Source organism: Oncorhynchus masou, chromosome 10, assembly GCF_036934945.1.
Source record: "Oncorhynchus masou masou isolate Uvic2021 chromosome 10, UVic_Omas_1.1, whole genome shotgun sequence".
NCBI classification, from domain to species: Eukaryota; Metazoa; Chordata; class Actinopteri; order Salmoniformes; family Salmonidae; genus Oncorhynchus; species Oncorhynchus masou.
Genome location: NC_088221.1, coordinates 16266872 through 16281711, shown reverse-complemented (window position 1 = coordinate 16281711; position 14840 = coordinate 16266872). Strand labels below are relative to the sequence as shown.

General features: G+C 41.8%; 1 protein-coding gene across 1 annotated transcript in view; it reads right to left on the bottom strand.

Moving 5' to 3' along the window:
• Nucleotides 1-14840, bottom strand: part of stxbp5l (syntaxin binding protein 5L) — a 240711-nt gene that overhangs the window by 98162 nt on the left and 127709 nt on the right. The window contains exon 4 of the mRNA XM_064976038.1: nucleotides 13112-13212. Coding sequence (XP_064832110.1) covers nucleotides 13112-13212 — 101 coding nt within the window. The remainder of the gene's footprint in view (nucleotides 1-13111; nucleotides 13213-14840) is intronic.

Here is a 14840-nt window from a genome sequence, read left to right as displayed (position 1 = left end):
GTGAAAAGATATTAAGTAACTAATGTTAGGGGAGCAAAAGCAGCTATTTCACCATGAACTAAGCTAAAAGGTTCATTTCCACCGCTCACAGACGACACCCACCTTCCTTTCTGAAAAATTGGGTGACATACTGTCGTCCTTTCTTTTCTCTCTCCTGTCTTTTTTTCTTTCTTTTCATTTTTGGAAGCCAGATTTTTCTTTAGGAAGCTGAGACATGATGCTCCACCAACACTCCTCACTTGCAATTCGCTGCTAGCAAGTACTGTTCCTGGGCAGGGGGCAGGACCAAACCATTTCATGTATATAGGGGGCGGGAGGTCAATACAGAGGCTCTCTGGATGTTTACTTTTTGGCAAAAGTAATTTAAAAAAGAAACCGCTCATTTTATTAGTACATTGAAAACAAAACATAATATTAATGATGATAGGTTAATAATTTAATATTGAAAAAAATGTACCTAATGTTGTAATCCTTTTTTAAGGCCACTGTCAGTCACAGGCTCATAGAATAATCCTAACCCTCCCCGCCCCCGGAAAAATAATCAGATCCTCTATGAGGCTGTGCAAAGATCCAGATTTTGGATTTAAGAGGGAATTTGAGTCACCTTTGTTTTTAAGTCCTGGATTTCTAGCCCCTCTATATTGTTGTTGGAACTGATTTCAATAGCAAACATTTGATGGCCATAATAAACAGATATGCTGACGGTGGACAACCTTGTTTGACTCCTCTTGACAGTGTAATACTTTTTGAGAAGTAGCCATTATTTACTATTTTAAACCTGGGGTTACTATACATAACTTTAAGAGATTCTCCAAAATCAAAAGAGTCCAGGCATTTATATATAAATTCTAGTTGTACTTTATCAAAAATATTTTCAAAATCTGCTATGAATACCAGCCCTTCTTTCCTAGATTTATCTTAGTGTTTTATTGTTTCAAGTACTTGTCTTATATTATGTCCAATGTATCTTCCATGATCAGGATAAATAATCAGGATAGATAATTATCCGACAACACCTTTTTAATTCTATGTGCTATGCATTTTGCTAGGATTTTCGCATCACAACACTGAACTGTAAGGGCCCTCCAGTTTTTTAGATAGACCGGCTCTTTACACATACCACCTGGCTCCTGTTTCAGTAATAATTGCTGAGTACCTGAAAGTTTACAATTTTTATAGTAGTGGTTGAAACATGCTACTAGTGGATATTTGAGTAGATCAAAGAAGGTTTCATATACTGTACCTCAACTGGTATGCCATCCAGCCCTGGAGTTTTCCATGGCCTAAAGGCTTTAATTGCATCTAGAAGTTCCTCCTCTGCAATTTGGCCCTCGTGTAAGTCTCTCTGTACGGCTGTTAATTTTACACTATTATTAGGGAAAAAATCCTTACAGTTAACTTCAGTTAGTGGAAATGGAGGAGACTGAAAAGAGAATGTATGCTTAAATTACTTTGCTTCCTCTTTCAAAATATAATTTTGTGAATCATAGATGACTCAGTCAATTGCAACAAGTTTCTGTCAATTCTTCTTGGTTCCATTTCTATGTTGAAGATTCTATCTCTACTGTTATTTATTCTATTTCATTGTTAATAATATGAACTCTGTTGTCAGATTTTTTTTATTTGCATGACCTTTAAAAGCCACATGTTAAAGTGTCCTACACTACAAGGGGATCTGCTGTACGTATGTTCATGCAGGAAAAAGTCAGTTGTAAAATCCTTTGTCTTGGTTAAAAACAGGTTGTCATCCAGTAGGCTTTGCTTATATGTGGAAATTCTGTAAGAGTGATGTGGATGCCAGTTATTTGAGGGTTCGACTGCATTTTGCCCCCTATCAATACGTTTTTACATTTGGTGCTAGCGTGAAGGATACAAGAAAGTAATCAAGACGACGAGCTTGATTAAGCCTCCTCCATGTACAGTATATCTCACCAAGTCTGTATACAGCTGCTCATTATCGGCTCACTTTACAAGTTGTCAGTTGTCGAATAAAACAAAGGAAAGCCATATCTCGGACCATTTCGTTCAGTTCATTAGATCCGTTTGCCAAATAAAAAATTCAGCGTAAACATTATAGGCTCACTTATTCGCATTCCTACAATCACTATAGAGGAAAGTTATTCATTCAGTTCATTAGATCAGAATGTCAGTAAAATGAGAGAAAGAAATTGAAAACAAGAACCATTCTTAAATGTTCATTACTTGCACGTTGCCTATTTGGAAGAAAAAAAAAATATCAAAAGAAATGTGCTCACATGTCATCCTTGTTATATTCTAGCATTACAAATACAGTACATTACGAATAGTATGTGGGCACCTTCTCATCGAACATCTCATTGCAAAATCATGTGCATTAATATGTAGTTGGTCCCCCCTTTGCTGCTATAACAGACTCCACTCTTCTGGGAAGACTTTCCACTAGATGTTAGAACATTGCTGCAGGGACTTGCTTCCATTCAGCCACAAGAGCGTTAGTGAGGTCAGGCAATGATGTTGGGCGATTAGGCCTGGCTCGCAGTCAGTGGTCCATGGGATTGAGGTCAGGGCTCTGTGCAGGCCAGTCAAGTTTATCACACCACAGGAGGTAGGTGGCACCTTAATTGGGGAGGACGGGCTCATGGTAATCACTGGAGCGGAATAGGTGGAATGGTATCAACTACATCAAAGACGTGGTTTCCAGGTGTTTGATGCCATTCCATTTGCACCGTTGGGACCACTATTATGAGCCTTTCGTCCCTCAACAGCCCCCTGTGTTCCCCTACTAATCTCGACAAACCATTTCTGTATGGACCTCGCTTTGGGCACGGTGACATTGTCATGCTGAAACAGGAAAGGGCCTTCCTCAAACTGATGATTGGTATCCAATTTATACATCACAACACCTAAAATAGTACATTATCCAAATTTTTGCAACGGGCGGGTCTTGATTTTTTCCCACATTTTTTTAACGTTACAGCCTTGTTCTAAAATTGATTACATTGTTTTTTTCTTCAACAATCTACACACAGTGCCGCACGATGACTAGGCAAAACGTACTTTCTTAAACCAGTTACTATTGGCTTTACCGATTTAGTTTAGCATACCATTAGTTTGTTTTGATTTACCAGCCGTGAGCAGGCGGAATCAACCGACCCTGGTGACCATGGGCCTAACGGATTGCCGATGTGCGTCGGTGCACATTATTATATTAAATCCTTTACGTTTTTATATTGTATCATAGCCTTATGAAATGAGTCAATACATCAAAACTATTCGTTCCGATTCACATCTGAGTAGCCACAATATAACTATGTTCCGATCCTTACATTCCGTTTAGATCAAATACGAATAAACACCAAACCATTATTTAACATTTTAAGGCTTGTGCAGTCCTGTAAAAAAGTCTGCCTATCATCACACGTTTTCTTTTGCTGATTATCTCAAACGTGAATCTACATCTGCATTGTCCAAGACTCAAGAATAAGTAAGAATAAGAATAAGCTATACCAAAATAAGTTTATAGGACTGTAAGGGCACCTAGCCCATTATGGATTGTTCGAGGCCTGTAGTGTAGAGTGGTAATGTGTAGTGTTGTGTAATTCTGTGTATTGGGAACTAGCTTAGGAGGCCACGTTGTAAACTTTGAGTCCCTGAAGAGCTGGTTGATTACATACAGTTTATCCAATACTAAGCGCACATTCTGGTTCTCTGCTCTATTTTTTTTTTAAATGGAATGAAGGATGTGTCATCTCTCTATTATTTCTTGGGGGAGTTGTTCGTTGATAAAGAATGGTGTGCCCTTCAACTCCCTACCCCTTTCCATCACGGCCACCTTCGTCTTGTAATGGGATAGTCTAGCAACAATGGGCCAGGGTTTCTGGGGAACCCTTCGACCAAAACGATGCGCCCTTTGGAAATCAATTTTATTCACCTGTTTGTGGGACATTTTAAGATTATGTTTTCATTAAATCCTTCACCTTTTCTTCTGTTGCCAGCATTTTCATTCTCCTTCACTCCCAGTATAAAAATATATATCTTTTTCATGCTTCTGCATTTTAGGTCAAGTAGCTCCGCTTTCATTTGAGTGTTATCACTCAGGAGTTTCTCTGTCGTTGAGTGTAGGGAGTCTAATGTCGCTTTCAAGATTTTGTTTTCAGTCCTTATTTCTTCCATTAATTTGTTGCTGTAATCCATTCCTACCTCGAGGGCTTCAATGTCCTCTATTACTCCGGGCAATAGATCATGCTTTTCTAGCTGTGTGTTCATTCTTGCCAGCAATGCGCTGTCCTTCTTTGACATTGTTGTAACCGCCTCCTCTTCCATTGTTTTGTTTGATTCTTTGGAAGGACATTTCTCCTCCTCTGTTTCATTGGATGATTTATTTGACTGATGCTCAAGCATATCAAAATGAGGATCTATAGAACGTTTGACGTTTTCTATGTTATCCAGAGTGTAGTTATCTCTTTCCCCACTTACTTCAAGATATCCACCATTGTTCCTAAACCCAAGAAAGTGAAGGTAACTGAACAAAATGACTATCCCCCCACAGAACTCACTTCTGTCATCATGAAGTGCATTGAGAGGCTTGTTAAGGATTATATCACCTCCACCTTACCCTAAACCCACTACAATTTGCATACCGCCCCAAAAGATCCATGGACAACGCAATCGCAATTGCACCGCACACTGCCCTATGCCACCTGGACAAGAGGGATACCTACTGTATGTGAGAATGCTGTTCATCGACTACAGCTCAACCTTCAACACTATAGTGCCCTCCAAGACCATCACTAAGCTCAGGGCTCTGGGTCTGTACACCTCTCTGTGCAACTGGGTCCTAGACTTCCTGACGGGCCATCCCCAGGTTGTGAAGGTAGGCAACGACACCTACACCACACCGGTCCTCAACACGGGGGCCCCACAGGGGTCCGTGCTCAGCCCCCTCCTGTACTCCCTGTTCACCCATGACTGCGTATGCTATACACGTCTCCAATGCAATCATCAAGTTTGCTGACGACACAACAATGGTACTGTAGGCCTGATTACCAACAATGACGAGTCAGCCTACAGGGAGGAGGTGAGAGTGCTGGGAAGAAAATAACCTCTGCCTCAACGTCACAAAATGAAAGAGCTGATCGTGGACTAGGTGAGATAACAGAGAGAGCACGCCACCATCCATATCGTGTCAATACCTTCAAGCTCCTTGGCATGCACATCACTGAAGACCTGTTATGGTCCCTCCAAACTGACAGCATAGTGAAAAGGGTGCAACAGCACCTCTTCAACCTCAGGAGGCTAAAGAAATTTGGCTTGGCCCCTAAGAACATCCCAAACTTCTACAGATGCACCATCGAGAGCATTCTGTCGGGCCGTATCACTGCCTGGTATGGCACCTGCACTGCCCGCAACCTCAGGACTCTCCAGTGGGTGGTGCGGTCACCCCAACGCATACCAGTGGCACACTGCCTGCCCTCTAGGACATCTATATCCCCAGGTGGGTGTCACAGGAAGGACAAGAAAATACAGACCTCAGCCACCTGTGCCATGGCCTGCTCACCCTTCTACCATCTAGAAGTCAGAGACAGTACAGGTGTATCAAAGCTGGGACACAGAGACTCAAAAACAGCTTATATATCCAGTCCATCAGACTGTTAAACAGTCATCACTAGTCGGCCTACGCCCGGTACCTTGCCCTGCACCTTAGAGGCTGCTGCTCTATGTACTGTACATAGAGTCATTGAACATGGGTCACTTTAATAATGTTTACATACTGTTTTATGTATATATCGTATTCTAGTCATGGTTCCTCCAATATAACGACTGCTGTATCAACCAGTTCTATTAATTTTCTGTCCATATTGTCTGTACATACCAGATGTATACAAAACAATAGAAACACCCGCTCTTTCCATGACACAGACTGACCAGGTGCATCCAAGTGAAAGCTAGGACCCCTTATTGATTTCACTTCAATCATTTCAAATTGTATTTGTCATATGCGCCGTCATATATGTAGAAATGCTTACTTACGAGCCCTTTCCCAACAAAGTACTTAAAAAGTAGGCAAATTAACAAATAGATAAAAAATAAAATTGTAACACAATAAAATAACAATAACGAGGCTATATACAGGTTATATACAAAGCGTACCGATACTGAGTCAGTGTTCTGGGGTAGGAGATAGGTGGGTGATGGATTGAGTTAAGGGTGAAGAGGCATTGTCGTTCCCTCTTCACGACTGTGTTGGTGTGTTAGGACTATTGGTGTGTATTGGGTATATGTTGTGTAATTTGTTAGATATTACTGCACTGTCGGAGCTAGAAGCACAAGCATTTTGCTACACCCGTAATAACATCTGCTAATCACATGTATTTGACCAATAAAATTGGATTGGATTTAGTGATGTGGACACAGAGGACTTTGAAGCTCTCGACCGTCTCTTCTACAGCCCCGCTGATGTGAATGGGGACGTGCTCAGCATCCGTTTCCTGTTGTCCATGTTGTCCTTTTCCAGTAGGCCCATCACAAAGTCCAGTATCCAATTGCGGAGGGAGGTGTATTAATCCCCTTGTCCTTAGCTTAGTGATAAGCGTGAAGGGCATTATGATGTTGAATGAGCTGTAGTCCATGAACCTCAATGAACCTTTACCCCCGCACATTGACTTGGCACCGGTACCCCCTGTATATAGCCAAGTTATGGTCGTTTTCTTGCGTTACTTTTTATTTTATTTTATACTTAAGAAAACATTTACAAAGTAAACTTAACTCTATTTCTTGCACTGCATTGTTGGTTAAGGGCTTGTAAGTAAGCATTTTACAGTTGTATTTGGCGCATGTGACAAATAAAATAACATTTGATTTGAACAGCATCCTCACAGAGGTGTTCCTTTAGTCCAGAAGGGAGAGGGTCGTGTGGAATGCAATAGAGATCGCAACATCTGTGGATCTGTTGGGGGCGGTATGCTAATTGGATTGGGCCCAGGGTGTCTGGGATGTTGCTTTTGATGTGAGCCATGACCAGCCTTTCAAAGCATTTTATGGCTACAGAGCTGAGTGTCACGTGGAGAAAGTAATTTAGACACGTTAGATTGGCATTCTTGGGCACGGGGACTGTGGTGGCATAGCCGGAGGTAGGGGTGCTGAGGATGCTGCAGCACCCCCTGAAAAATCTGAAATAAATAAATAATACAAAATGAATAATAAGTAGTGTACTGGGCCTTCCCTCTTTCTGTATTAGGAGACCGATATAGCAGTATTTAACCCTCTCCTTCTTCCAGGGGCTATGTATGGTGGTCTGCTTGAAACGTGGGTTTTACAGACTGGGTCAGGGAGATGTTAGTGTGGACACTTGCTAGCTGGTAAGCACATGCTCTGACTACGCATCCTGCTAATCCGTCTTTTTAAAAGTCTTACATCAACTACAGAGTGCGTGATCACACAATTGTCTGGAACAGCTGGTGCTCTCATGCGTGGTTCGGTGTTTATTGCCGCGAAGCGAGTGTAGAATGCATTTAGCCTATTATCTGGGAGGCATCACTGGACAGCTCGTGGCTGGGTTTCCCTTTGTAATCCATGATAGTTTGCAGAGCCTCAGAGCCAGTGTCGTAGGATTCGATCTCAATCCTGTATTGATGCTTCACATGTTTGATGGTTCGTTGGAGAGCTAAAGGGATTTCTTATAAGCGTCCGTATTGTGTCCCGCTCCTTGAAAGCGGCAGCTGTAGCCTTTAGCTCAGTACGGCTGTTGCCTGTAATACATTGCTTCTGGTTAGGATATGAACGTACGATCACTGTGGGGAGTACGTTGTCGATGCACTTATTAATGAAGCCAGTGACTGATGTGGTAAACTCCTCAATGCCATCGGATGAATCCCAGAACATATTCCAATCTGTGTTGGCGAAACTGTCTTGTGGCTTAGCGTCCACCTCATTGGACAACTTCCATATTGAGCACATCACTGGCACTTCCTATTTTAGTTTTTGCTTGTAAGCAGGAATTAAGAGGATGCAGTTATGGTCAGGTTTTCCAAATGGAGGGCGAGGGAGAGCTTTGCATGCATCTGTGTGTGTAAAGTAGAGGTGATCTAAAGTTTTTTCGCCGGCTAATAGGAGCGCCACATCTATGTGAGCATTTTCTTGTTTGCTTAGGACCTTATATGGCTGGTTGAGTGCGGTCTTAGTGTCAGCATCAGTTTGTGGTGGTAAATAGACGGCTTTGAAAAATATAGATGAAATCACTCTTGGTAAATACTGTGGTCTAATGTTTCATGAGGGATTCTAGCTCGGGCGGGTAGAACCTCAAGACTTCCTTAAATCAGGGATCGTACACACTGTGGTATCCCAGGAGGTCTACCCTGGGGGATGGTAATAGAGGGGAGGTACGTGAGGCGACGTTGGCTCCCTCTGCTGGGAATACGGGAGCTGGGCACCCCAACACGGACAGCTAACTGGAGGTAATTAGAGGAAAGTGCCAACCAGCCGTGGAGGCTAAATAAAAGAGGCACGATGGCACACCGCGGAAGAGAAGGGAGAGAGCTTATCGGACACAGCTGTTCTGTCCTGCCGATATATAGAAAAAACAGCTAGATTTATATTCTCTATGTCCTTGTTCAGCCACGACTCGGTGAAACATATTACAGTTCTTCAGTTGATCAAGGTTTGTAATCGTCATCCAAATCAAGGTTAGTAATCGCTGTTTTGATGCCCAGAAGGTTTTCTTGGTCATATGAAATGATGACCAAAACACGTAGGATCAATCCACCGCATCCGCCAGTGTCGCACTTCCGCATCTCCTTTTTTTTCTTTACGACCCCCACAAGTGTCAGGAGACTCATCTGAAGTCAGTACCGGTAATGTGCCAACAGCTGTTTTGGTAACGTTCGAACCGTTTGGGCTACAAACGAATGGGACAATGCTCCATGCCACAAGGCTAGGATTGGAATGGTTTCACGAACATGACAGTGAATTCAGCTTACTGCAGTAGCCTGCCCAGTCACCAGATCTCCATCCAATTGAGCATCTGTGGGATGAGTTGGAATGAGCTATTCAGAGTAGAGATCCACTACCAGCCAACTTGACACAACTGTGGGAAGCACTGGAGTCAACATGGGTCAGCATCCCTGTGGAATGCTTTCGACACCTTGTAGAGTCCATGCCCCAACAAATTGAGGATTTTCTGAAGGTGTTCCTAATGTTTCGTACACTCCGTGTATATGTAAATATACATTCCAGACTCTGATATCGCTGGTTCTGATATTTCTTAATCTCTTGTTTGTTTTTGTTGTTTCTTTTGTCGTTTTTTGTTTATTGCATCGCTAGATATTACTGCCTTGTTGGAGCTTGAAACATAAGCAGTTTTCTGCACCTGCACTAACATCTGTTATTCCAATCTATGTACACAACCAATACGCTTTGATTTAATTAGATGTTGTTACTGAAATCAACACAAACAACTGAAGAGCATCTGCATGATGTGAAAATTCCCTGGCCAAAACACACACTGGCATCATACCAGAAATAATCAGTGCCATCACAGAAAATGTACTATATGAGGGTGATGGGAATGATCATGCCCGGACATTTTCAATTCTGCAACCCATGCACTTCCCACCTGGGTGGCTAGTGGAAATCTATTAAAAACACCTTCCTTCCCCCCTGCTTTGCAATTCCCCCACGTCACACGGACTGCAGTTATCACCAGGAAAGGTAATTCAATTCCTCAGGTTTTAAATGACTTTAATGGCAATTACTAGGCAAAGGTTTAGGCCTGTCTGGCTCTCTGTGATATGGAAATGGAGGGAGACAGAAATAGAGAGAAAGAAAGAGTTGTCTGCCAGAGGGTTTTCCATCCCTTTAATCCTACACATGGGGTATCAGTGAGTGTGAAACATCACTCACACACAAAGGGACCCTCGGACAGGGCTGACAAACATTACACAAAAACATTCAGCTAGAATGCCACTAAGTAAGACCATATCTGAGCTATTGGGTTGGACGCAAAATGGCTACGACAAAGCCAGCATTTTTGCACGACCTTTCTGGGGACTGTAGTGTTTGGAGTTTACTGGTAGATTTGAGAGAAAAATGGCCACCCAGTACAGACCAGGTGGATTATGGGTGTTGAAGTGTTCAGGGGCCTCTCGGGTCTGACTCTTGGTCTAAATGTTCAACATTGGACCCTTGAGATACACCATGACTCATAGGAGGTTTCTCTGTCACGGCCTAAAAGGGATTAAATGTAGCATTTTAGTGGCCATTAAGGAGGCCATCACACTCGTACCCCTAAACCGTTGGCATTTTAAAGAGTGTGCACAAAGTAGCTTTATGATTTAAAGATACTGTTACCTAGATTAACATTGCAGAGGGATTTCTGGTGGATTTTCAGTGGAATCTAGAAGTGTTGTCTGTTGTTTCTCAAGGTTTATTGGTCCTGTGTGTTGAGATGTGGTGTTGGTGAGCGGCTGGTTGTGACTCAATTCAACTCCCTGCCTTCCTGAAATGTATTTCGCTTTCAGATATAACTTACTGCTGTTCAAACACAGCCATAACTCATGTGAACATTGTGCATTATCAACAATTAACCTCGTGTGTAAATGGAGCGTTTATACCACCTTCAATGTGGCAGTTCCCTTGACCTGTTAATTGAAAACTGACATCCACTATTCTCGGTAAAGGAGATGGGTTGAATGACATACCTCTTATCTTATTGTCTGCTTTCATACCGAGGGTAACCTTGAAGGAATATAAGTAGCTACCCACTGGGCACAGACGTCAGTTCAACGTCTAGTTTTGATTTACATTTGGTTGAGTTGCCAACTAATGTGAATTCAACGTGAAATCAACACAAAATGTCACCATGTCATTGGATCACGATTAATCGTAAATTCAGAATTTGCTCAAACTGAGCTAAAATCTAAGATTCTTTTTTACACAAAAATAATTACAAGAATATTGCAGTTTAGATTTTGTCTGAAGTAACGCTGAGCAAAATCAGGTAAATTGATCAACTTGTCTTGTCATCGCATTGTTGTTTTTAACTGTATAGATGATGTATTTAAAAAAATAATTCAGTGTATTCTGAACGTTTTCAGACAATGCAATGGAAAAATTGTGCACTAAAATTCCAAAAATCTAACTTGAGTTAATAACTGATTAACTCTAACAGCGCAGTTCTTTCCAGACACTCAATCTCATTCTAACGTAGAAGAGTAGTTAAGTGTTTAATGCCTAAAATAGCTCTATATTTACACAAAAAAAGATAAATAAGGAGACAGTTAACTTCACTGTTCTTTTCACTGTACTTCTTCCAACAGTCACTGACCAACATACAGTGGGGCAATACAAGTATTTAGTCAGCCACCAATTGTGCAAGTTCTCCCACTTAAAAAGATGAAGGAGGCCTGTAGTTTTCATCATAGGTACACTTCAACTATGACAGACAAAATGAGGAAAAAAAATCCAGAAAATCACATTGTAGGATTTTTAATGAATGTATTTGCAAATTATGGTGGGAAATAAGTATTTGGTCACCTACAAACAAGCAAGATTTCTGGCTCTCACAGACCTGTAACTTCTTCTTTAAGAGGCTCCTCTGTCCTCCACTCGTTACCTGTATTAATGGCACCTGTTTGAACTTGTTATCAGTATAAAAGACACCTGTCCACAACCTCAAACAGTCACACTCCAAACTCCACTATGGCCAAGACCAAAGAGCTGTCAAAGGACACCAGAAACAAAATTGTAGACCTGCACCAGGCTGGGAAGACTGAATCTGCAATTGGTAAGCAGCTTGCTTTGAAGAAATCAATTGCGGGAGCAATTATTAGGAAATGGAAGACATACAAGACCACTGATAATCTCCCTCGATCTGGGGCTCCACGCAAGATCTCACCCCGTGGGGTCAAAATGATCACGGTGAGCAAAAATCCCAGAACCACACGGGGGGGACCTAGTGAATGACCTGCAGAGAGCTGGGACCAAAGTAATAAAGCCTACCATCAGTAACACACTACGCCGCCAGGGACTCAAATCCTGCTGTGAGTGTGTGTTTTTTGTAAGGGAACACATGCAGAATACGCATATAATGAAAGCTTTACAACACTATCTTTCATACCTTCTTCTTAGATGGGGCTTCAAAGTTTAGGACATTTTTCATTGTCACAGAAAAAGAAATGGGAAAGACCTTCAAAATAACTTCCCAAAGGATCTCTCGGTTTCTCTCTTTTTCAAATATTCACGCAGGAAGACCTTCACAACACACAAAAACAGATCCTTCCAAAGCATCTCTTTCCCTCTTTCTTCTTCAAGCACTCAAACAACATGTACAAAGTGTTTGAATGAGCTTTTTTCTGTTTCCTAGCAGCCAAAGATTGCCCCACAGGACAAGAGAGTCGTGAGATTGGTCAGTTAATCATTTAGGATCTTTCCAAACTTTGCTCCGATATTTTATCGGTGTCTGCATACAATTTACTGTGGAAAGAGAAAGAAAAATAGATGGAGAGGCCATAAAACTTTACACATTTTACAAAACTACAAAATATCAGATTTCAGAACTGAATATAGTCTTTCACACCCATATTTCTCCTGAACTACCCCTTCATAAGCCTGTTATGGCTAGGGTAATATTGGGGTGAGACGAACCAGGTTTTAATCCCCGCTAGGGTGTTACTCACTTCCGCCATTCACTACAGTATCTATGACTGATTCTTCCCTATGCCCTAGCCACCTATATTGCCTGGAAGGCTTAAGGGAGGATGAATGAACCCTTTCAGCCATTCGGCACAGCATACACCTACACACATACATCTGTCATATTCAGGGCAGACAGGGTCGTGCAGAAAATGTGTGAATGCTCACCCAGAGCGTTTTGAAAGATGAGGAAATGTTGATGTTTGTGACATTCAGCATTGTGGCGAATGCTTTTGCTGAACTCTGAGTATAGTTTGGGAACTTTGACGGTGAACCTTGGGACATGTAGATTTATTCTGTCTAACTTGAATATATTTGGGCATACTCTGGCCTTGAAGTAGAATCCATCTCATCGAGCCACGAGATGTCAAACAGAAAAGATGCATGCCTTTATGCAAGGTCGTGTGTGTGTGTGTGTGTGTGTTACCGCACGTAGAGTTCTTACCTCTCCCTGTTGAATTTAAGCGAGTGCAGGATGGCTGGGCGTCTCTGGCGAAGGTTCCACAGGTGTAGCGTGTCGTCTGCACATGCCGTAACCAGCGCCCCCTGAAGGTGAGACAAACAAACAGAACACAGACAGTCAGTACACTTGATTGGGGTCAATTCGAATTGAAGGCAGTCAATTCAGGAAGTAAACAGGAATAATAACTAAATGATGTAAAAAAATGATGATTTTTTTTATGACTTCTCAATAAACTGAAAAGTAGACAGTATTTATTTCAAAAACATTTTTCAATTTCTGAATGAACTGCCTTCAATTTGACCCCAACCCTGGTACAAAGACTCCATCATTACTATGCTGATCACTGCTATGTAAACCGTGGACTAATGCTACTCATAATGAACTCTGACTCTCGAACTGTCTAACAAACTACGATCAATACATACCCCTGAGCTACTGCATACTCCTGCCAAGGAATGGTACTTATAATAACTGCAAATCAGTTTCAAAAGGTGGGAGGAAGACTGAACCCTTATGGAAAAACCACATGAATTTCAAATGTAAACATGTGATCTCGTGTGATCTCATGTGATCTCGTGTGATCTCATGTGATCTTGTGTGATTTAAAGTGAAGTTCATGTGAAAACATGGCAACTTGTTCAGCAACATGTGAAACAACACCTGATAACAACAAAACTACACGTGACTGACAACATGTGTATCAGAATATGATTTTATGTGAAATGAATGTGCAATAAATTTGACAAGGTGGGGACGCAAAATTTCAACATGTGATACCATGAAACTACACGTGACAACATTTGAGCACATGAGAAAACCCAGGTGTCAACTATAATTTTGAATATTTTCCTTTTAAAGACATAATTGACATTAATAACATTTAAAGAGTCCTGGTCCCCAGAATATTTATGTCTAGTTACAGTCAAAATATGGTACATCTACAAGTATACTTAACAAATATATTAAACGCAACATGTAAAGTGTTGGTTTACACAACCGCAGACCAGGTATAACCACACCAGGATCTCCACATCTGGCTTCTTTGCAGTTTGACGGCGTAACCATCTTCAGTTGGAAAATGCTCACCTTCGATGGCCACTGGCATGCTGGAGAAGTGTGTCCTTCATGGATGAATCCCAGTTTCAACTGTACTGTACAAGGTAGATGGTGTTGTGTGGGCGAGCGGTTTGTTAATGTCAACTTTGTGGACAGAGTGACCCACATTGGCTGTTGAGTTTTGGTGCAGTATGGACAGGCATAAGCTACGGACAACAAACACAATTGCATTTTATCTATGGCAATTTGAATGCACAGAGAGACATTGACAAGATCCTAAGGCCCAATGTCGTGCCATTCATCCACAGCCATCACCTTATGTTTCAGCATGATAATGCATGGCCCCATGTCGCAAGGATCTGTAACCAATTCCTGGAGGCTGAAAATGTCCCAATTCTTCCATGGCCTGCATACTCACCAGACATGTCGCCCATTGAGCACGTTTGGGATGCTCTGGATCAACGTGTATGACAGCTTGTTTCAGTTCCCACCAATATCCTGCAACTTCGTGGAGCCATTAAAGGAGTGGGACAACATTCCACAGGCCACAATCAGCCTGAACAACTCTATGTGAAGGAGATGTGTTGGGTTGTATGAGGCAAACGGTGGTCACACCTGATACTGACTGGTCACCTAATCCCGGCCCCAAATAATG